The following is a 22804-nucleotide window of genomic DNA, read 5'->3' as shown; positions in this document are numbered from 1 at the left end:
CACACACACACACACACACACACTGTCACAGTGACTGCTGACTATGTGAATTTCAAATTTTTTTTGGGGGGGGGGGGTCCCTTGCCACCTGTCAAACATTTTGTGTGAATAGTGATGATGATGGCGTCTCCAGGCAGCAATGACAGCAGCTCGGTTCAGTTGAGCAGGTCACGCGACACATGCACACATCGGGGAGACGTTTATGCATGAGCTCAACTACCGGACACACACAAGTACCGAGGAGTCCCCAGTTAGTTGTATTCAATTGTAATTTCTCACTACTGTGAGTATTTGATAGTGTAGCGATAGTGCAGTTCAAAAGAGCGCAGAATTTGTTAGTATGCTGTCAGCAACCGCTTTGAATACCACAGAGCGTCATCTGAGGATGTTTCCATGTTTTAAAGTGCAAGAAAAGATCCATGACTTACTAAAGGCATATGGCATGTTTATTCTATAAGCAGAGCCAGAATTGCCGAAATTCATCAGTAATTTTAACAAAAGAAACTCTTGCAGAGGTGCGTTAGGTCCGCCTTCGTGGTAAATCATGTGCTCGCCCTGTGCATCTCCATATATCTTTGTGAGCAACGGTAAAGCTGATACTTGACACTTTGGGCAAAGTACTTATTCAAGAATTAGATAAGAAGAAATCGATACCACTCTCGTATCTGCCTGTTAAATATAAAGCCGCAGCCAGGAGATGATTAGCTTAGCCAAGAAACAGCGAGCAGACGCGGTTGGCCGTTACACTGAGGTGGCGCAAATCGTAATAGTAAACTTCTCAAAATGCCTTCATATTTAGCAACTAACTTTAACTAAGTGTGTGGAAATCACAGATTATTTGAAAAACACTACTTCTTGGCAGATGTCTGGGGGAGGTGGAAATTCCATTAATTCCCTCTGTATTCTTATCTTTTTAGATTTATATCTTAATTATTATGAACCTATGTTAAAAAAAAAATTCCAATACTGATAAAATATACAAGTCACTATATGCAATCACTCTTTTGGTGGTGTGAAATGAAGCCGTCTTAACAGGACTTCCTTTGATTTAAATAAAATCTAATCATGAATAATCATTAGTAGAGTCTCATTCAGCTTCATTCTGCTAGAAATATTGACATGTTATGGGTAAATTTGTGAAACATCAGCTGACAACAAACATGGATCAAGAAAGCAGTTTTACATGCCCGTTTACTCCCAAGAGTTAAAATTCTTCATATATTTTTATGCAGGTGTCAGGAGTTTAAAAAGCCAATAATTCTCCTTTGTCTGAGAGCAACGATAGCATGAAGAGGCAGAAATCAGTGCGCTCAGACGAGGGAAATCACCTCGAGAGAGAGAGAGACCCGGCCTCCGGCCGGAGATGCAGGTGGCTAGCGGTTGTTTCTGCACAGGCCAAGCAGCTCTGCATACATGTTTTATCGCTCGCTGCAACAGCAACAGAGACACGGGCACTTAAAGCAGAATTTCAAATGATAACTTGAGAGAAAGCGAAAGATGAGGCTTGCAGAGTTCAGCGGGTTGTTGTGCCTGTGTGTGTGTATGTGTGTGCGTGTGTGTGTGCGTGCGCGTGCATAGCTGTGACAACACACAATGTCGTCACGTCCATTCCTCGTATCTTCCACATGTCATACCCACATGTTTCCGTGCCAAATTAAGTGGACATATGCTGGCCATATGCTTTAATTACGCCTGTATTACCCCATATATCATATATATTTCAGCAGAGGCTATAGCTAATCTTGTATTCTTGATCAAAATGTAATTAAAAACATTTCTAAGTAGCATCTCACCAAATTCTTTTTTTTTTTTTTTTCATGTCTTCCCACTGATACTTAAATATGTTAGTCTAGAAATTGTCTCCTGCATACGACGTTGTCTAAACTTAAGTATCATGCTGATGCAGTTCACATTAAATGAGCAGCACCCATTTTCCCCGGTTTGTTTCTGTGGAAGCTGTATTTTTCCCTCAGTACACACCCTGTTCTCTGTCTTTCAGAAACACAGACAGCCTCTTGTTAAATGCATATTTGGCATATTGGTTGTCATAACTTTGTTTTTTTTTTGAATGTGTACATCAGTGTAATGATATATCAAAGTACCACAAGACACAAACTGTTATTTTCTGGTCAAATAGTCTCGGTTTGTAAATCTGCATTTCTGCCCCTTGTTTGCAATTTCTAGAAAGTGCATTGGTAAATAAATACATATTCATATATCTGTCAGTCTAAGGCGGCTTAATATGATGACATTAATGAGAGAAAACACATTTTGACAATAAGGTTTAGTTGTGAGAAAGTACTCAAATAATATAGTGTATTCTTAATGTATGTGTGCCTCTAATTTAAAGCTTGAAATGCATCTGCATCTGTGAAAAAACACAAGATTACGACTGGCCAACTCCAACTGAGGAGGATTTTTTCAACTAGGATTTTCTGTTGGTTAAACTGACACCTTTCCCATGAAGTGCATTTTCTTTTTTTGTGCATATTATCATCCGAATGAACAAACTGCTGCAGGACAAGAGCGACAGGTAAACCACATATAAGTCCTCAAAACAAATACATTTAAGATTAAGGATTATCTTCTTCTTTTAGTTTGACTGGTTTAAGTGAGAACAATAAATTAAACAGTGAATGCCCCGTCCTGGTTGTTGAAGTTGTAAACAGATAGACCTGATGACATTATCACATTGAACAAAGTGCCATCACAGTTAAACTCAGACATTTCAACTTGTTGTCTGGTCAAGTTTTTTATGTCAAAATGAGAATCTTCTCTGGAAAAGTTGAGGTTTTTTTGGTTGTTTTTTTTAAAGAATTGGATGCGACTGAATATAAAGTTGTGGGACTGAAGTTTGTTTCAGTCTTAGCTGTACACTTCTGATGAAAAAGGTATTTTGTATTTCTCTCTCTTTTTTTAAAAAACTACTGTTATAACAACAAATCAGGTTGATAAAACCTTTTCTTTCAGTCTTATTCAGGTTAGCATCCAAAAATATTTGCTGAGTTATATTATCAAGGATGCAAACAGAGAATTAAAATGTATTACGGGGTAAGAAAATAATTATTATATTTCATAGTATGTTCCAGCCTCTCCCCCTACTTTCGTCTTTTCATTTCACGCTCCTCTCATTCTCCCAATTCTGAATCCAGAATCTAAAAAGTTCCACTGTATTTGAGCTTGTGTGTCTCGTAATGATTCTCAAAGCGTAGCGCAGCCCCACTGAGCTGCTAAACAGAGATGTAGATGTTTGTGCCGTTGCAACGTGTGCAGTGAACATGTGGAGAGCTCATTTGGAGTCCAAATTTCAGATACGGCTTTTATTGACGTTAGTGAGCATTTTTTTTCTTCCCCGTGATTTCTTTTTCTTCCCTGCCAGTTCACATCAAAAGCCCGGCCCCGTAATACCATAGCCTTCCCTTATCTTTATTTCTCCATTTCACTCAGTTATCAAACTCTCTTCTCCTCTCCTCTTCTCCCAGGCTTGTAAGTGTCTGGGTGGAAATCAAAGTGCATTAAACATTAAATATGCTGTCAAGAAGCAGAAGTCTCTCCGTGCTGCTGATGATGGGGAAAGTAGGGCAGTGAGGGAAGAGGTATAGACGGAGAGAGGAGAAAAGACGAGGAGAATGGACACAGATATGCAAAGATGGAGGACGAGAGAGAGAGAGACACACAGACACAGATGGGAGACAGAGAGACGGTGCAATAGCATGGGAGACACAAGAGCGCGTTAATCATCGCACATACTGTGTTCTGAAAACATCTCAATTGGCGCACTCGGTGTTGCGCGTGTGTGTGTGTGTGTGTGTGTGGTTGGGTGTGAGACAGACAAGATGTGCTTGGACACAAACACACAACCTGCCTGATGTGGTTGAAGCCAAGACCCCTGCGCCACAAACACAACCTCACACTGGACAGATTAAGTCTGCCGGCCAGTATCACAGCAGGGAGTTTGTAGAAATATGTGTTTCATTGCTCCTGTCTGAATGCTTGTGTTTATTTGCAGATGGCAGAGAGTCTCTCTCTCTCTCTCTCACACACACACACACACACACACACACACACACACACACAACACACACACACACACGCGCGCGCGCTGTACTGCTGTCTCTATCCCCATCTTCTCATTTCTGCCTTTAAAAAAGTGTCTCATTGAGACCGTGTTGTGGCGCTCCTGAGGTGGAGCCAGTTGTACAGTGGAAAGCAATGAGTAAAAATGTATGAGAGCGAGATAGAGAGGGATTGACTCAGCTGAAAGGTTAAAGCAGGCCTCCCTCTCTCTGTCCTGTTACTATGCAGACTAGAGCGATAGAGCAGTCCCCCGCTGCCACAGGCCATACTCTCGCAAATTCAAATTTCAAAGTCAAATTTGCTTTAATGGCACACTGGGAAGAAACCAGTGTTGCCACAGCGGTATAATATATTTGCTACAGACCAATATGTTCACACTGAAATCCCCTCCAACGTGTGACTTGGGTCCATTTATTCAGTTTCTTGCAGGAGACATAATGGACATTATGAAATTATGTAAAAAAAAAAAAAAAGACAACAACTTTTATATATGTCTTTACATGCAAACTTCAAACTGTGTCCAGGTGCTCTTCATTTGGAAGGACTTAATGTGTGAGTGTGATTGTCAGAAATTATTCGAATATATTTACTTACACTTTTTTGACCTGGTAACTTCATAATTTGTACTTTTCTTTATAGTGTTATCGTAAACATTAACTACAGATACAAACTGCTTAGGTGGCTTATGAGTCTCTATGAATTATTGTGGCTTTGAAGCGTGAGGAACAGACATTTGTTTGCTGCGATTTCAGTGGTGACAGGATGCAGAAAGATGTTAGTTGACCACTTCCTCCATGTGTAACCCTAAGCTATGTTGTTTATGACTGTGATAGAGAGAGAGACTCTGGGTACTTTTGATATATCTTACATATGATCTGTTATTTTTCTCTATTTCTTTGGTGAAATTAATGCCATATATGTTTGAGGTACAGTTGTATGTAATCTGATATCAGCTTCATGCGCCACACCTTTGATAAATAAACTTTTAATTCTAACGTCCTTTAAATAGTCACTTGACTTTGTATTGCGAATACAGTGAACCCAGACCTAATGATGGCTGGAAACCACTGCGGTGGACTACAAAAGGAAGCGCGAGCTTAACAATCCAACAAGTCAAACCACTTACAACGAATGCCGAATGCTCTGTATCTTAAGCCACCAGCTATAAATAGCGACTCTCTATCTCTGGGCCGTTGATGGCTGGTCAGACGTGATACCAAAAAAAAAAAAAATCTACAACAAGCAAATCTCACTGACCTCTGACATCTACACACTCAGTCAACAGAGAAAATAACCAGATTCAGTTTTCGGAAAAATGTGAGTTGGACGTGTCGTTCAAGAGGATGTGTATAAAACGACAAGTTGGAAGTGCATCTTTAAACAAATCACCAAATAATATGATTTTAAATCTTTCTCTTAAAACAGAAAATATCGTCGTTGCTAACAGATGACTATTACAGACTACCGTAGCATGTTTTTGGCCACACAAGTTTATTGTTTTCCACCGCCGGCTGCCACGCTCAGGATCAATCCAAGTTACCACTGTAATATCGACTCCCTTGAATCTTGATACACTCCACAGTTAGATGGGGAAATCCCTGAAACTGAACCTCGGTCTGTGTGCAAACACAATTATTCCCATTCCCGGGGTTGTCAGTGTCATCTGAGAGCAGGAGTGAAGAGAATCGCCCTTCAGAGAGTTGAATGAAAATAGCAAAAAAAAAACTTTTAGTGGTCATCCATCCATTGGTTCAGCTGAAAACAAAGACTCTGCAACTGAGTTGACTTCAGACACACAAACCATGAAAGAGTCGGTTTTTGTTTTGAGTACGTTGAATAACTAATGAGCAGAATAAAGATAAAATGAATGAAGATCCCAGACCGTGACTATTCTGGTCACTGGACTGACCACATCTGTTCACATTGAAAACAGCACATTCAGGATCGAAGCAGTGATAACAAGTCTTTTTTTCTTTTTTTTTTTGCAAAGATAAAAGAAAAACCTAAGGACCATTAATGTCACAAACTGTGTTGAACTGATCGTTTTTTTCAGAGGACACAAGGTTGTGTGACGCTTTGTTGACTCATTCTGTCCGAGTATTGCATCAGTCAGATGCCTTGCCAATGTCTAGGTCTAACGGCTGCATAGGGAACAACATAGAATCAAACCAGAAGGAAAAGGAGACGATGAAGCAGCTCCCGGCACAAGAAAAGACAACAGGTCAACGTCTGATCTGGATTTGGACAATAGCAGCTTTAGTCATGTTTCACAGTGTGTTTGTAGCCATCTGACTTTTTGTCTGCACATGAAAGGTAAAATATCATATTTGAAAAATAAAAAGGGTCTCATCAAAGTTTGAAAGGCATTCTTTCACCCAGATGTTGCTAAACAGTGAAAAAGCAGCAACATTTCAACCTGATATTTATTTTGAATATCTTGACTGACTGAAGTGATGCGGAAGTTTAAGAAAAAAAAAAGAAAATCCTCTTTACAAATCAATATTATAAGGTTGTCGAGTCAACAAGTGCAGGAGACAGGCGTGTTTCTGGGCGTCGTGTTGCCGTCAGTTTCATAGAGTTTGCATTGGCGCGAGGTGAGGCTTCCGTCATGTGTTTGGGTGCGGATGACTTCTGGACTGTTGAATTGTTAAAGGAGTCGAGCAGAAATTCAGAGCTCTGTCACACAAGGTTAGTGTATGTGTTCAGAGATCCGCTCATCCAGATCTAAAGCAAACTGGAGTAAATAGAGCAATACAGTAGGACTGTTTTATGTAATAGAAACATGGCTCCCTCACTGACACATATGCTCAGACTTGTGTGTGTGAGAGAGAGTAGGGGGGGGGGGGGGGGGGGAGGCTGCTTGCATAGAAAAATGTTTTTGAGCTTATAGCTTCAAGGCCCCCCCTAAAATACTCTTTGAATGTGCCAGATTTTAATAACCCACAGCAGTGTTCAATCCCATTTCTCAGATGTGGACTAAAATTAGAGAACCGTCTCAAATGTGAAGACTTACACTGAGGGGACTGCAGAGAACATAAATAATATGTAGCTGCTGTACAGAACGCTCTGTTACAATGAATTGCAGAGTCTCTCATTGGTGCCAATCAGCCTTTTTCTTTTTCTTTCCCCCCCCCCCCCCCCCTCATGTGATCCGTCCACAGACGCGTACACTTGCCGCTTAACTGCGACGGCTAAATATGTAGTCATGATCAGTTCATATTTATCCTGCAACATGGGTATCTGGATTCATTATTGATGCTGTGTTGGTGCCGCTGCATGTGGAAAGGGTGGGTTTGGCGCACGGGGAGTCGCCTGTGAAAACCCCATCGCACAAACACACGCGCGCGCACACACACACGCACACACAGACACAGACACACACACTGGCACACACATCAAACCCGTTTTAACAAATCGGAGCCTGAACTTGATGCGCTTCCACCTTGTATGAAGGAGGCGGGCTGGAGAGCAACGCCTGAACATGCTTCAGGTGTGCGCTACCCGCAGTAAACGAGGCTGCGATGCTGAGCCAATGCAGCGGCAACACACACACACACACACACACACACACACACACACACACACACACACACACACACACACACACACACACACACACACACACACACACACACACACACACACGTCGAAAGACGCGCACTCTCATCCGAGTCTGGAGCTACAAAGGAATGAGCAGTCCGCACGCTTTGACGCTCTGCGCCTTGGAAAAACGCATCTCGATGTTACTGAATGACCAAATGTGCAAAACGCACTCGTGTGACACATTTCAATTGGGGAGATGGGGGGTGGGTGAGGGGGGGGGGGGGGGGGGGGGGGGGGGGGGGTTACAGCGAGCGCGGATGCGTCTACGACGGGGCGTGCGTGCTGCTGGGTAAAAATCATTTTGAGGGAGCATGAAGACACACACACACACACACACACACACACACACACACACACACACACACACACACACACACACACACACACACACACACACACACACACACACACACACACACACACACACGAGATGTGAATGAATAAAATCTCACTCAGGCGTCAATCCTGGGGTGGATTGCTGTTAATCATTGTTATTTTGATATGCATATGTGGGTGTACACACTTGTGGTGGTCTACTTACGCACTGCTTCCTTTTTGGGGTCTAGGGCACTGGCAGTCTGCTGTATCTGGCCTATTTTGTTCTGGAGGACCCAGACCCGCTGGTTGGTATTAATGATGTCGTTTTCCAGCTCCTGAAATAAGGAGCAGGCGTGCCGGGCCAGGTCGGAGAGCTGTCGCAAGGTCCGGGAAAGAACCACATTGCTGATGGCACACAGGTCCTCGAAAAGCAGACCCTCATCGTTGGGGATCGGGTGCCTGCAAAGAAACTGCGGCTCCACAATCCTTTTGGCGAATGGCATTTTGCACGCCAAAAAGAACGGGGACTGTAAGCCAAACGTAAATTCCCACCGCCTAGAAGAAAAAGGTAAAAGGGGAAAACAGACAACATCCAAATGTATAAATCCACCCGATGGTGTTCAGGCCGACCGCGCGCTATCCCCGGGCGTCAATCCAAAGTTCCCAGATTCTCCTTGAGATCCTCCATCCCGCTGCTGGTTTCTGGGGATCACTCACACTCCCGCTCACACGCGCACACACATGCACACACATGCAGGACACGGCTAAGCCCGGGTCAGTGGTGTGAGGATGCGTGTTGCCTCCGCGCGGCGTCAAACCAGCCCGAGCGAAGAGGAGACGCCGCGCGTGCGTTTCACAATAAGAATCTGGGTCAGGTGGAATTTAAAGATATTGCGTAACGCGTGTGCGCGACGGCGAGGATAAATGCGCGCGGCACACGCGCGGATGAATGATAGAATAGCGACATGAATGATATGTGGAAATGTTTTGCCGTTAAATGTTTTTTTCACCATCCTTCCGCGCGCCTCGAGCTTTTATCTTTTAGATCTGTGCGCTCTTTTCCGGCTTTGCTGTAGTTATTCTGTTTATGATTGATGCAGACTGGCTCTGTGGCCTGAAGAATGTGCAGCACAGAGGATGAGAGGGATGGCCGAGGTAAAACCCGGAGATGTGGATGCGTGTCGACAGGGAATGGTCATCATATGCTCCGTTTTTACACACGTCCGGAGCAGCGTTTTATTTCACTTTGTAAGTCGAGTGTGATGTGAAATATATGGCACAGAGAGAAAACTGCAATAGGTGTTGTTCATTTACATGTTCAATTTATTACAACATCTACTGTAGATCAGTATATGACTACATCTGAGTAATTTCCCAACATAACAGGTGTCCACTATGTCAAAAACGTAATAAATGGGCCTTGCTTTCATACTTTCATCCACATTGCAGTCTGTTGGAGGTAATCCCAGCGGTCAAGAGAGGTTTCCAGTGCATCACATGGAGCAAACAGCCAGACAGACAACTATGCTCATTTAGTTCACATCTTAGGTAAACTTTGGAGTCACCAATTAACCTCAAACATTTTGTTCGACTGTGACATTTTATTTTCTTTGAATGAATTGAGGATGTTCTTTCTGCAAAGAAATGTTTACCACTAAACTGCCCTACAACCCTTCATGCATCAGACATAATGTTTAGAAATCACTGCATATGCCTCCTCAATGTAATTTCACTCAGTAGTAGATAGTGGCTCTCATGAGAAGAAATGTATTTAGATGGCATATACAAGGGTTTTAATAAGTATATTCATGTAATCATGATCTGTCGTGATGTTTCCCTCTTCCTAACACACAAGGTTTTCAAAGTTGAGTCTTGTAGAAACTTAAAAGATAAATTGATGTGATATATTTGATATTTTGTGTCAAGTGAAACCTAATGTGAAACATGATGTTTTGAACCAGTGGGATAATTTATTGTGTAATTCACTAGATCGATGTCAATTGACAAGTTCACCCACGGCTGGACCCTCTACTGTAGCTAAACAAGGTCCAGTGACCACATTTTTTTTTTTTTTTTTTTTTTTTTTGCTGAACATGAGTTTCCAGGATACTAAGCCCGGCTGTTGTCTCTTTCATTCACAGTGATTAGCCTATAGCCTCTAGGCTCAGTCTGCATATAGACATGTCTGCAGTAAACTTGCTGTTGCAGCAAATCTGAGGCAGAGCAGATTGACAGCGACCTGTCACGGGCCTCACTCTGAGCTGCCAAGAAGACAAGCATGCTAAAAATGTTCCGCACATACATCCCAGCAAAAACAACTGACCGTGCGGTCATCATTTATAGTGAACCACGCCTTTTTATCTAAGATACTTCCTCTTTGAGTGCGAGGCGTGGCCGCCAGGTTGACAAGTGAGGTTGAGTGTAGATTATTAAGCACCTCAGAGCTGTATGGAGTTTAACCCAGTTGGTGCAGCGGTTTGTGCTCTCACCTCATAGTGGGAACGTCGTGGGCAATTTGTCTTCTTTGTGCCAATGTGTCTTTGAGCAAAGCGTTAAACGCTTAGTAAGTGAGTGCCTTGCATGGTGGCTCTGTTGAAAGTGTGTAAATGCAGGGGAAAAAAGAGGCTTACAATGCAAAATGAGACTGTGGTTCCCAACGAGACCCTTAAAGGACAATCAGACATTCTAAAGGGTCTCAAAGCTGCTAAATTAGACCACTAACACACCAAAAAAAAAAAAAACTTTTTTTCTCACTTTAATTTTCTAGAGAATTGGGCAGAATATACAGTTTCATTCTGAAGGGCCCTCCTTTCTGTAGACACGAGGTCAAGTGACTTTGCTCTTCACTCTCCGTAGAGTTCCTTGCAGATATTGGCAGGCAGCAGACCGTTCAGGGAAAATTCAAGGATATAGGATTTTTTTTAAAACTTTTTATTGAGAAATGCTACAGCCAAAGTGGACAACCCCCCCTCCCAAAAAACAAACAAAAAAAACAAAAAAAAACCGAGATTAAAGTAACGCCAATTCAGATTACTTTGGACCAATCGATGCAGGCGTCACTGCTCTTGCTGCAGATGATTTATTTTAAAAAGTGATCTTCTGCAGGTCCTATTACAATGTTTCTGACATGCTGAATGCCCATTCTTGAGTCCCTAAACACAAATGAAAACAGTCTATTCTCAGATGTTTATTTGGTATACAAGGTACTTGTCACAGGAATCTGAACTTGGTTTTGTAAATGTTACATCTGATTTATATTCAATAAAGGTTCAATCTTGGTTTTAAAAAGTCTTTTGTGGTTATTAGGATTTCTTGTATTTTAAATTGTTTTTCAATGCTGTTGATCTATTTTTTTTATCTAATTATCTGTATTTTGTATTAATTTTAATTGAAATTTGCTGGCTTTCAGAGGCCATATCCTGCAGAATCCTATTATTACAACATTATTATACTTTTATATTTAATCAATACTTTATTATTAAATCTAAATAGGTGGATTCCTAATTAAATAATGAAATATACAATGGCTTACTATTAAGGCAGACTTTGGAAGGTGTGACTACCCTGTAATGAAGATTGTGATTCCAACTTTATCCACAGGAAGGTGCTATTGGTTTAACTTTCTTTCAGGGAAGTGGGAACAGGTGCATTGTTGCTGGACTGATAGAAACATCATCTTTTCTGACTTTAAGATAATATCGGAGGATCCAGTTGATTTCATCCTGTCTGACAAAGTTCAACAAACTGTGAATTTATTCATATTCATTTAGTTCTGTTTTCTGTGCACACCAACTTGGGACGGACAGAAGGAGATCCCTGGTTCCAATCTGTCCCGCTCTGTTTTCCCTGTGAGGATTACATGAGGTGAACAAGGCAGGGTCACACCAACTAACAAAAAATCAAAGGTTTTACAGACGCATGAAATTCACGTTTCATTACATAAGCTGAAACAGTGAGGAGTTAATCATATCTTGTTTTTTATGTTTTGTTTCTTTTACAGTATGTGAAATTAATACACTTTGCCCCCTTTGCTGATTTCTTATCAGCTTTTAAGGTCTAACAGTGCATGACTTACAATATCTTGTACTGGAAGCTCGAGTAACAACTGATAAGGAGGTTGGAGACTCATCTAGAGCCGTTTCCTCCCTCAATTAATCACATTCACTCGAGAAATGTCAGAGAAACATTGAGAAACAAAAATGACAGATGAACAGAGTTTTTTAGTCTATATTGAGATTATATTTGTCCCCAAAAATGTTCTTTTTTAAAACCTCAAATGAAATTAAGCACTTCATGTTCAATTTTATTTAGTTTTCTTGTCTTTTTTCTTCTTATAAATATTTGTATAATGTTTTAGATTTTCTACCTAAACTACTAAAATTCTTCAACTAAAAAAGTGTACAAGTGTATGACTTTTGTCTTTGTTTGGCCTTGTACAGCACAGTTGAGAATTCATGCATTGTTTGATTACATTTTGACACGTCCATGCTAATAAAAAATATCTCAGTTTAATTGTAAATATGAAAGTTGTATGACATGTTACGAGCGATCCATTGTTGGTTGAGCCCTGAAAATAATTTACTCACATTCATTTGATCCTGTGTATGGTTGCTCAAACCTATTGGTGATGATATCTGATGAATTGATCCCATCGAATATGAACATAACTTCATTTTTCACAATTAAACCAAGATTAAAGAGTAGATCCATTTTTATTGAGGAAAAACTTCCTCAATAAAAAACCCTCGTGTCCATTTTCAAAAACAGATGACTTGTTATTTTGTGAGTGATAATAAATCAAAGTGTAACACCACGCCCCAGCCACCCTTCATGTGAGGACGGCCCAGTGACGTTTGCTGTTTAGATGAGGAATCCTATCTGTAAATGAAAACTCAGCACCACCCTCAGTTATGGCACTTCCCGTCCAAAGGCCAAGGCAGCACAGAAGATTATTGAAACTGTATAACAGCGTACAGTGCGTTTCTTGCTCACACTGAGATTGTGTGCTTGTACGTGTGTGTGTGTGTATGCGTGTGCGTAAATGGAGCTGAAGCAGCCAAAGATGTCTGCAAGAAATCTTGTAACTCTGCTGGCCGTGTGCTGTGCCGTGTCTGCCCAGTCAGACATGGAGAACAGAGCGAGAGAGTTCCTGATGAGGTTTGACATTGAAGCCAGTGATCTCATGTACCAGTACTCGCTGGCATCGTGGGCCTACAACACCGACATCACCCAGGAGAACTCCGACAAAGTGGTGAGTACTTTGCTAAACAGTAACTCCAATGAGCAATTTGGTGGTTTTGGCACTGATTCATGTGACCTGGCTCGTTTGTTGTGGCACTTCGCAGACAGAACAGTCGAAGATCTGGGGGACTTTCTACGCCGACAAATCGGAAGAGGCCAAGGGTTTCCCCATCGAGCAGATCGAGGACCCAGAAATCAAGTTGCAGCTCATCTCCCTACAAGACAAAGGCTCTGGTGCTTTAACTCCAGACAAGGCTTCTCGTGTGAGACTCGAATCATTTCACTCTGTTGCAGTGTTTTAGAAACATGTTTCTTGTATCTGATGATTGATAGATATGATTCGTGCTGCTATTGCAGACCTCACTTTAAGTAAATGTGTCTTGTTTTTCCCTGAATATATCAGTTGAATATGATCATGAGCCAGATGAGTACAATCTACAGCACAGCCACCGTGTGTCTGAAGGACGACCCGAAGAACTGCCAGACTTTGGAGCCAGGTACGCTCTGTTAGTAATAACAGCTGCTTACGGTAACCTGCTACTGTCAGCTAAAGTCAGATAAAGTAGTTTATTATTAACACCTTCTTAGAGGAGAAGTTTTTTTTTTTTTTTTTTTTTCCCCACTTTTGTGAGAAATGTCATTTTGATTATATTTAAAAAGTTCAGAGGCACCAACTTTTCCATGTTACTACTTCTTATAACTCTTTTCTATATTTTAGAGCTAAATATTTATTCTCCCCAGTCAAAAGAAAAGTGTGGTAGGACTTTAGTTCATGGATCTGCAAACTTTACTAAAATGTAAAAGTTTTGTGGAGCTTTAAAATGCTTATCAACCATTTTTTGTCCATTTATTATTATTATTATTATTATTATTATTATTATTATTATTATTATTATTATTATTATTATTATTATTATTATTATTATTATTATTATTATTATTATTATTATTTTAGCCATATAAATTCAAATTAAAAGTGTCAAACAATTGATGAGATAAGAGAGATGCAAGCAAAGGGCAAAACGTACCAGCTGCACCCACATAGGGATGCGACTCATATTTTAGTGAATGGAATATTGAAACAATCTTTTTTATAATACCTTCACTTTAAAGTCTGCCGTACAACAACATTACTTCTTTTATTTTTTAAAGCACAAATAAAAACTGAAATAACTTAAATTTTTCAAATGCTTGACTTATTATGATCTTGCCAAGGAGCTTTTCCTCAATTAAACTTTTCCTTTTTTTAAATCTTAATGCATTTCTTAGATCAAATGAAGCAAAACAGAAAAGACTGTTTACTCTCCAACCTGTAAACAAAGATGCGGGCATTGTGTTTGTTAGAATCAGCACTGGACACTGCCCACATTTGTATTTAGAAACCAGGAATATTTTTTTCCCCCCAAGTTTTATTTTTGCACATTTACTTTTGAAGGACTTTAGTTGACTTTGACATGTAAAGTATGAAACAAGTTAAAAAAAAAAAAGTTTTGTGATGAAATGCATGTTTAACAAAAAACAACTACTAATAGAGTATAAGATTGAGCTAAATGTACCTTCACCACTGAAAACATGCTACCTTCAGCCCTCAGATCCAAAGCCACATCTTCTGGTTGTTGTTAAAAGTTCTCAAGTCCATTAGCCTCAGGAAATTCCCCAGGTTCATAAGTGACAAATAAAGTCATCCGTATAATTTATGTGACTACTGATTTGTGTCTTTCTCTGCTCGCAGGCTTGGAGCACGTCATGTCCACCAGCCGAGACTACTCGGAGCGTCTGCATGTGTGGGAGGGCTGGAGGAGGGAGGTGGGGATGAAGATGAGGCCTCTGTACGAAGAGTACGCGGATCTGAAGAACGAAGCGGCCAAACTCAACGGTAATGAACAAGAAAATATCCCACTGTCACGCCTGTGAATGAAAGAGGTGCCATTTTACCTGGAGTCTTGTTGTAAAAGTTTATCAAGTCACTGCACAAATATAAAATGAATGTCCCTGACTGTAATGAAATAAAAGGTGGATAAGAGCTGATAAACGCTCTCTGATCACGTGCGACGACGGTCGTCTGCAGAGAATAGTTAGTTGGCCGTCAATGACACTTGACGTGACACTCACTGTGCGATCATTTCTCGTAATAAACAACAGAAAATAACAGCTTTTGTCTCTTGATCAGTTCTCTCATCTCCATTCGTAATTCAGGATTTGAAGACTATGGAGCTTACTGGAGATACAATTATGAGACCATCGAGAAAGAGGCTTTGTATAAATACACCAGAGATCAGCTGATGGGCGACGTCCGCACAGTATACCAACAGGTACGGCCGTGATGGCAGGATTCTGGTCAGTGTGCCTGCATAATAACAGTGATAAATATATACAGTTTCATGATTGTGTGACTAATTAATTTGTAAACGTTATGTTCCTTTGTTGCAGATCCTCCCCTTATACAAAGAGCTGCATGCATACGTGAGAGCCCGGCTCATGGATGTGTACCCACACATTGATTCAGAGGGACCCCTGCCTGCCCACCTACTGGGTATGATGTAGATATTGCTGTAGGAAAGATGATCGATCAATCAGTTATTGAGGGTCTTTGTCTATGGTGTTTGAAGCGAAGTGTCCTCTGATGGATTGGCGCCCTGTTTAAAACCAGTGCCTCAAGAGACTCAGTTTAATAGAGCTCTTGCAAAGATTTATTTATATTCTTTAGTAGAAAATTTAAATTTTTGGTGAAGGTTCAAATAATTGAGAAACTGAGGTCCTGGTGCAAACAACACAATTAGCTTTCCCACCATGACATGTTTGTTATCAAAATGTTTACCATTAGATATAATTGTCCTAGTCCTGGACATTAAATATCAGACATTCTCATCCATATAATATAATAACCTTTATAGTCAGTCCTGCTGGGGATAAAGGTTTTACCTGATCAGATGGACGGAGGGCCCTCCACACAGCAATAATATACTACCAGAGCGAGATTTGCCACCAGATCTGAGCTGAACTGTGTCTCCCTCTGTTGGTCATCTTTTACCACTTCCACTTTGTCAACAGAAAACAAAATGCTGTTGATACAATGCATACTTAAGTATTAAAACTCTTGCACTTACAGCCTTGTGCTGTTTACTCTCCAAGGAAAACCTCAGTGTTTCCTTTGATAGAAATATAATGTTTTGTTTTTGTTTGTTTGTTTCTTCAGGTGATATGTGGGGCAGGTTCTGGACCAACTTGTACCAGTTTACAGTCCCCTACCCAGACAAACCAGGCATTGATGTCAGCGAAACAATGGTGAACCAGGTACAGTGAAATAAAGCAAACTAAAAATGAACTCTGTTCTAAATTGAATCTGAAGCTAAGAGAAAAGGTAGTTGATATCAGAACATCTCTTGTGAGTTATTTCCAATGTTGTATATGTATTACATAAGTTTCTTGTTCAATGTCATATTATTCTGATCTCAAATAACAAGAGGAATGAAGCACAGTAATGAACTTGATGACATCTCATATTGTATAGAGCCAAAATAAAACAAGTTTTTTTTTTTATGTTATTTTTGGGAAATGGATCTGAAAAATCCAGGTTGCCTTCTATTTTCTAGTATTCGGACCAATACAATATGTATTTATTCATTTATCTATTAAATCACATTGTGTAAGCTGAAAGCAAAATCTTTTCTTGTAAAATGTTTTTGTATGTTACTCATGTTTTGTTTTATGTCCTCATGCTTTCTCGTGTTTGAGAAGAGATTCTCTTTAACCTTTTTTTTAAAAATTTGTGTTCACTCAACATGTGTTTATGATACATTTTATTTTACTATATGTTTGTTCTGATAACTTTACTGCTCTGACACAATAAAATGTCAACTTTGCTGGTCCATAACGTTTTCTTATCTTACTTTATCTTATCTTAAACCAGCAATCATGTCTTGTCACTTGAATTTCAGGGCTGGACTGAGGAGCGATTCTTCAAAGAAGCAGAGAGGTTCTTTGAGTCCGTGGGCCTGTTCACGATGTTTGACAACTTTTGGACTAACTCCATGTTCACGAAGCCCACCGACGGCCGCCAGGTGGTGTGCCACCCCACGGCCTGGGACATGGGAAACAGAGAGGACTTCAGGTGGGGGAAAAAAATTTATGTGACTTTCACAGACTGATTAGTGGGAAGGTTTTTATGCTGTGTCAAGAAAGGCAAATTAACTTTGTAGATCATTCCTTAGTTATGACAGCAATAAATATGAACCTCCTCTATCAGTAATCTCTGACTCATTCTTTCCCACTGGTAGAGATAATAAAAAGGTTTAGCTGGTAAATATTTCTCAACAAGCATTGTCACATTTGCCTTGAGTGAAAACAGGAAAAAGGATGTTGATAAATTGGGAGAACTTCTGATCGCTGTTGACGTTTGTTTACGAGATGAGTTGTACCATTGACAGGGTGTCCTTTAATGTCTGAATTACACAATACAGCTGCTGACACGAAGACTCTTCTTCTGATATTCGCAGGATTAAAATGTGCACCAAGGTCAACATGGATGATTTCCTCACAGTGCACCATGAAATGGGTCACAACCAGTACCAGATGGCTTATCGTAACCTGTCCTACCTTCTGAGGGACGGAGCCAACGAGGGTTTCCACGAGGCAGTTGGAGAAATCATGTCCCTCTCTGCTGCAACTCCCAAACATCTGCAGGGCCTCGGGCTGCTGGACGCTGACTTCACTTATGATAACGGTACTTCTGATGCGGACTCTCATATTGGTGCTCCAAAACATCACAGTCACTATAAACAAGACTTCTTTTTACGTTACTAATGGACGAGTAAGAAGCTCAGTCAGAGATCGGATTAACCCCATGAGAGGAAGAACTAAGATTAGTTTCTGGACAAAGTTTTTTGAAATTCAGTCTTCTGTAATTGTCACTCACATAGAAAACATGCTCGTTTGTACTCTTGACAAGCTGTCTGCCATGTTGACATGCTGTAAGGAGATAATTACTTCACCGAAGTCAGTTTGATCAAATGCCTTGAGGATTAATAACGATGCATTCAGGGCTTAATAAATGAAGCTCAGTAGAAGCTGTGATTGACCCTTGTTATTCAGGGCTTAGTGCTCTAATGTTAGCAGTGGTAAATATATGAAAACACTCAGCTGGTAAAGTTTGATGTCCTGTATTTCCTTAATTGTTAGTAGCAACTACATTTATCTGAGATACGATTTTATGATGCAACATTATTGCTGGTTTTATATAGAATGCCTTTAAAGTGTCCACAAAAATGTAAATTGAAAATGTTAATGTTAATGACCTCAGGTAAACTTTTTGTGATTTATGATCCCTCATTTAAATATATGGCATCACTCACACACACACACACACACACACACACACACACACACACACACACACACACACACACACACACACACACACACACGTGTCATCAATCACCCATAAAATACAAAGTCGGAAATCTTTTTGATTTCTACTGCAAACTTGCTGAAGCAAAATCTGATAATTGAAAACAATATGAGTTTTGATGACCCTGCATGTTGTCCAGAGTTGAAATAAAAACAAAAAAACAAAAACGTATTCATTCAATCTATTGTCTTGTTTCTCTTCCAGAGACGGAGATCAACTTCCTGCTGAAGCAGGCACTCACCATCGTGGCCACTATGCCGTTCACATACATGCTGGAAGAGTGGCGGTGGCAGGTGTTTGCAGGCAAGATCCACAAAGACGAATGGATGCAACGCTGGTGGGAGATGAAGTAAGTAGTAACATGCAAGCTTAATAAAATTAGTTTACTTCTTGGAGCCAAACTGGACAAATCAAGAAACTAATGGAACATAAAATTTGCTGATAACGGAAATGTAATTGCACGCACACTACTATCAGTAGTCAGAAATTACTTTTCCAAGTGATTTATTAAGTAAATACAAATTTTTATTGAGGTACTGATTTTGAGTGAAACTTAGTACCATCAGATGTGTAAAGATTTATCTTTCCTTGTCTTATTAGGAGGCAGCTGGTTGGGGTGGTGGAACCATTCCCGAGAGATGAGACGTACTGTGACCCCCCCGCTCTGTTCCACGTGTCTGGAGACTATTCTTTCATCAGGTAATGGTCTACACCTCCAACCAACCAAAGCCAATCCTTTTCACAATCAGGTCTGACTGTTTAGTTACAGTTAAGTTTCTGTGAAGACCAGATGGAAGCTCGGCCTCAGGCGCTGAACATTGAAGTATTCCTTTCTTTGTGTTGATAAAGGTAATGAAAAGGATGGCTAAAATGGATAAAATCATTTAATGGATAAACAAACTAATTCCATCCGTCCGATTTGTCCGATTTGATTATGATTGTTGACTTACATCGCTGAGGTTTATTCCTGTGAGCTTGCAGCAGAAGCAAGATTGAAAGCAGTTGCCCAACCTCAGCATCGGTGTGTGTTCTCTGTTCCTGGTTTCAATCGCAGGTACTTCACAAGGACCGTCTACCAGTTTCAATTCCAGAAAGCGCTGTGCGATGCCGCAGGCCACAATGGCTCCCTGTCCACCTGTGATATCACTAATTCAACTGATGCTGGCACCAAACTGAGGTAGGAACAAAACCATGTTCTTGGTTTAGAGCTGGGCTTTGGGTTTTGCCATCACTGATATCCATAGTTATTTATTATTGACATACTGTCATATCTTCAAGGCATTCCCATACATTGCTTGATTTTCACATGTAACGTTAGATTGTGACACGAAGGAGTTTGACAATACCAGTGCTTTTGTTCAGGGACATGCTGGAGCTAGGACGATCCCAATCCTGGACTCGAGCTTTAGAGACGATTTCTGGTGACGTAAAGATGGACGCACGCCCCATGCTGGACTATTTCCAAACACTGTATGACTGGTTGGTGGCAGAGAATAAAAAGCACAACAGGCATGTGGGCTGGAGAACAACAATAGAGCCATGTGAGTACAAAAGATGTTCACAGTGAAAATCCTGTAAGGAGCTGAAAACCCCTCTCAGCAGGAAGCTTTAACTATAAACTGACTCGGTAGCACTTGTGTGTCAACATGTGCTTTGATGTTGTAGTGTCCGCAAACTCCTTAAGGCAGCTGTCTTCATGAGGTCAGCGCATAGCTTCACCTTGACCCCCGATGATTCAAGTTTTTGCAGAAAATACACAAAGGAGATATGACAACACAACACAATATTTAGTGACACAATTCGTGTCAGTGTCATCCTTCTCATCTCCTGATACTCTGTTAGAGACCGTCTTCACACGCTCCAGTTTAGTTTGTTTTACACTCACGCTGTGAGTGTTAAAGATTGAATCAAAAGAGGTAAAAGCTCCACAGGGCCCAGCCCTTGATGCTCGTCTTGTAAAACCTGATATAACTTTTAGAATATTGCTTTGTGCTGTGGCTCACAAAGAGTCTTAACACAGTGAAAACAGCTGGTGAATCATTTGGTGGTTTTCTGTACGTACAGTCTTATCCTCATTTACACAAATAATTTATATTCACCGAATATCCTCAAATGTCCCCACAGAAAGCCACGCATTGACCCTAAGCCAAGCATGCAAATTTGACTGCAGGGGTTATCTCTCCTTTACTCACCTGCACATCTTTATGAATCCTGTCATGATGACTTGCATCCATTTGGCCTATTTCTCACGTCATGATTTCCTCACAGTGTAAATCTGTAATCTGTTTCCAGATAAGTCTATGTTAATCTCGGTCATTGTTGGTGTAAGCTCGACTTTCTTTCCGCTTTCCTGAAATGCTGAAGAAACAAATCTTAGGGATCTGATTGAAGATATTTGCAGCTCATTAGACTAAATGTGTTTTTTTTCTTCTTTTGCACAGATTCAGAAAATGCTATTAAAGTGAGACTGAGTTTGAAGACCGCAATGGGTAGTAATGCTGTGAGTATTATCAATCAAAGTCGCAATGATTTTTTTTTTCCTACTGTGTAGCTGCTTTTGAAATCCATCCATCAATCCAACATTATATGATGTTTTGGATGACGTGTTGATATAATTTGTGTTTCAGTATCCCTGGAATGACAATGAGCTGTACCTGTTCCGAGCCAACGTGGCTTACGCTTTGAGGCAGTACTACAGCCAAAAGAATCAGACACTCAAATTCACGTCAGTAGATTGCATCCCCTACTATGAACTTGTGCTTCTTTAAGCTATCTGACTGTTTTGTTCACTGTCTTTCTGTTTGTATCTTCAGTGTAGAACACGTCAAGGCCTATGATGAGACTCCCAGAATCTCTTTCTTCATTCTCGTCACCAAACCAGGAACTGTGTCTGAATTCATCCCAAAGAGTGATCTGGAGGAAGCCATTAGGTGATTCACACAGCAGAGTGTCATTTCTGTACAAATAACGGATATAAATCGGCTCATCTGATCCTGATCGGCAGCAGTTTTGTAGGAACGAACCATAACAGACATTTCACTCTCCCGCCTAAGGTTATCTCGAGGTCGGATCAACGATGCCTTCCGGCTGGATGACTCCACCCTGGAGTTCGAGGGCATCATACCCACACTCGCAGCTCCCTACGAGCAGCCGGTGGAGATTTGGTTGGTGATGTTTGGCGTGGTGATGGGAATCGTGGTGCTGGCGGGCGTCTACCTCGTCATCTCAGGCATTAGAGAGCGAAAGAAGTAAGTTGGTCCCGTTAGACCATACACCTAAATGGAGATGGGAAATTGAGCCAAAGCCTTTAAATGTGTCTTTTAAATATGTTAATAAAACACACACAGCTTTACACCCAATGGAGTGTTGCAGTAACACATTAGCAGGCCCTTTGTGAGTCAGGCTTCCTAATATTTCCTGTTCTGTTTTACGATTTGACATGTTTTCATTGTGTTTGTAGGAAAAAGACTGATGCCAGCGCTGTGGGGAATCCCTACGACATGACCATTGACGGACAAAGTAACAAAGGTTATGATGACAGTGACAATGAACAAACTGGATTTTAAGTCCGCGTCTCCCCACGAAAGACAGAAGGAAATGAAGTGATCGGTTGGCGACAGCTCTGTCAAATTCGCAGTCCACTAGTGGGAACCTGAAGATTCAGCATATAAAAGATGTATGTTTGCTTTTCACAAAACCTTTACACTTTATCATCATGATTATTCAAACTGTTCTTTGTGAATATGTGAAAAAAGTTTTCTAAGAATCGCAGCTTTTGTATAGGAGATATTGATATTAAAATAAAAGAGATTTAATAGCCACATACACACGGCATTGTCATTGAAATGTAATAAAAAAAAGGTGATATTTTAATATTATAACTTGTGCTACAGCAGCAGCTACTGCAAGAACTTTTACTTTGTTGTATATTTCTGAGACATCCTTTAGTGCAATCAAATGTGTTTGTGATATTAACTGATGCTTTAAATACGTGTTTTATTTTACTTTTATTTTCAAAAAAGGACACAGATGAAAATTATTGTGTCCCTATGAAGTGTATTTTACTTGACTGTGGAATATTTTAGTAACAGCAAATGACCATGTGATTTAATTTATATAGTTCCCTGCTTTAATAAAGAAAAGGACACTTTTTCAATC

General features: G+C 40.5%; 2 protein-coding genes across 2 annotated transcripts in view; one reads left to right on the top strand and one right to left on the bottom strand.

Moving 5' to 3' along the window:
* The window catches only part of nhsb (Nance-Horan syndrome b (congenital cataracts and dental anomalies)), a gene marked incomplete at both ends in the record, with an annotated part of 42392 nt that extends 33891 nt beyond the window's left edge, over positions 1-8501 (bottom strand). Inside the window, one exon of the mRNA XM_080501368.1 lies at positions 8222-8501. Coding sequence (XP_080357494.1) covers positions 8222-8501 — 280 coding nt within the window. The remainder of the gene's footprint in view (positions 1-8221) is intronic.
* A 4538-nt stretch (positions 8502-13039) lies between these two features.
* ace2 (angiotensin I converting enzyme 2) lies at positions 13040-21898 on the top strand (the record flags this gene model as incomplete). Its single annotated transcript, XM_080494758.1, has 17 exons — positions 13040-13249; positions 13344-13502; positions 13643-13736; positions 14972-15115; positions 15436-15551; positions 15670-15772; positions 16436-16533; positions 17178-17350; positions 17736-17962; positions 18851-18995; positions 19247-19345; positions 19701-19823; positions 20009-20187; positions 21088-21146; positions 21274-21371; positions 21460-21576; positions 21700-21898. 17 exons carry the CDS (start codon positions 13040-13042, stop codon positions 21896-21898), a joined length of 2343 nt encoding a protein of 780 aa, XP_080350884.1.
* Positions 21899-22804: the final 906 nt, after the last annotated feature.

This window comes from Blennius ocellaris (genome assembly GCF_963422515.1).
Source record: "Blennius ocellaris genome assembly, chromosome: 1".
Lineage (NCBI taxonomy): Eukaryota > Metazoa > Chordata > Actinopteri > Blenniiformes > Blenniidae > Blennius > Blennius ocellaris.
This window is presented reverse-complemented; position numbering and strand designations above follow the sequence as displayed.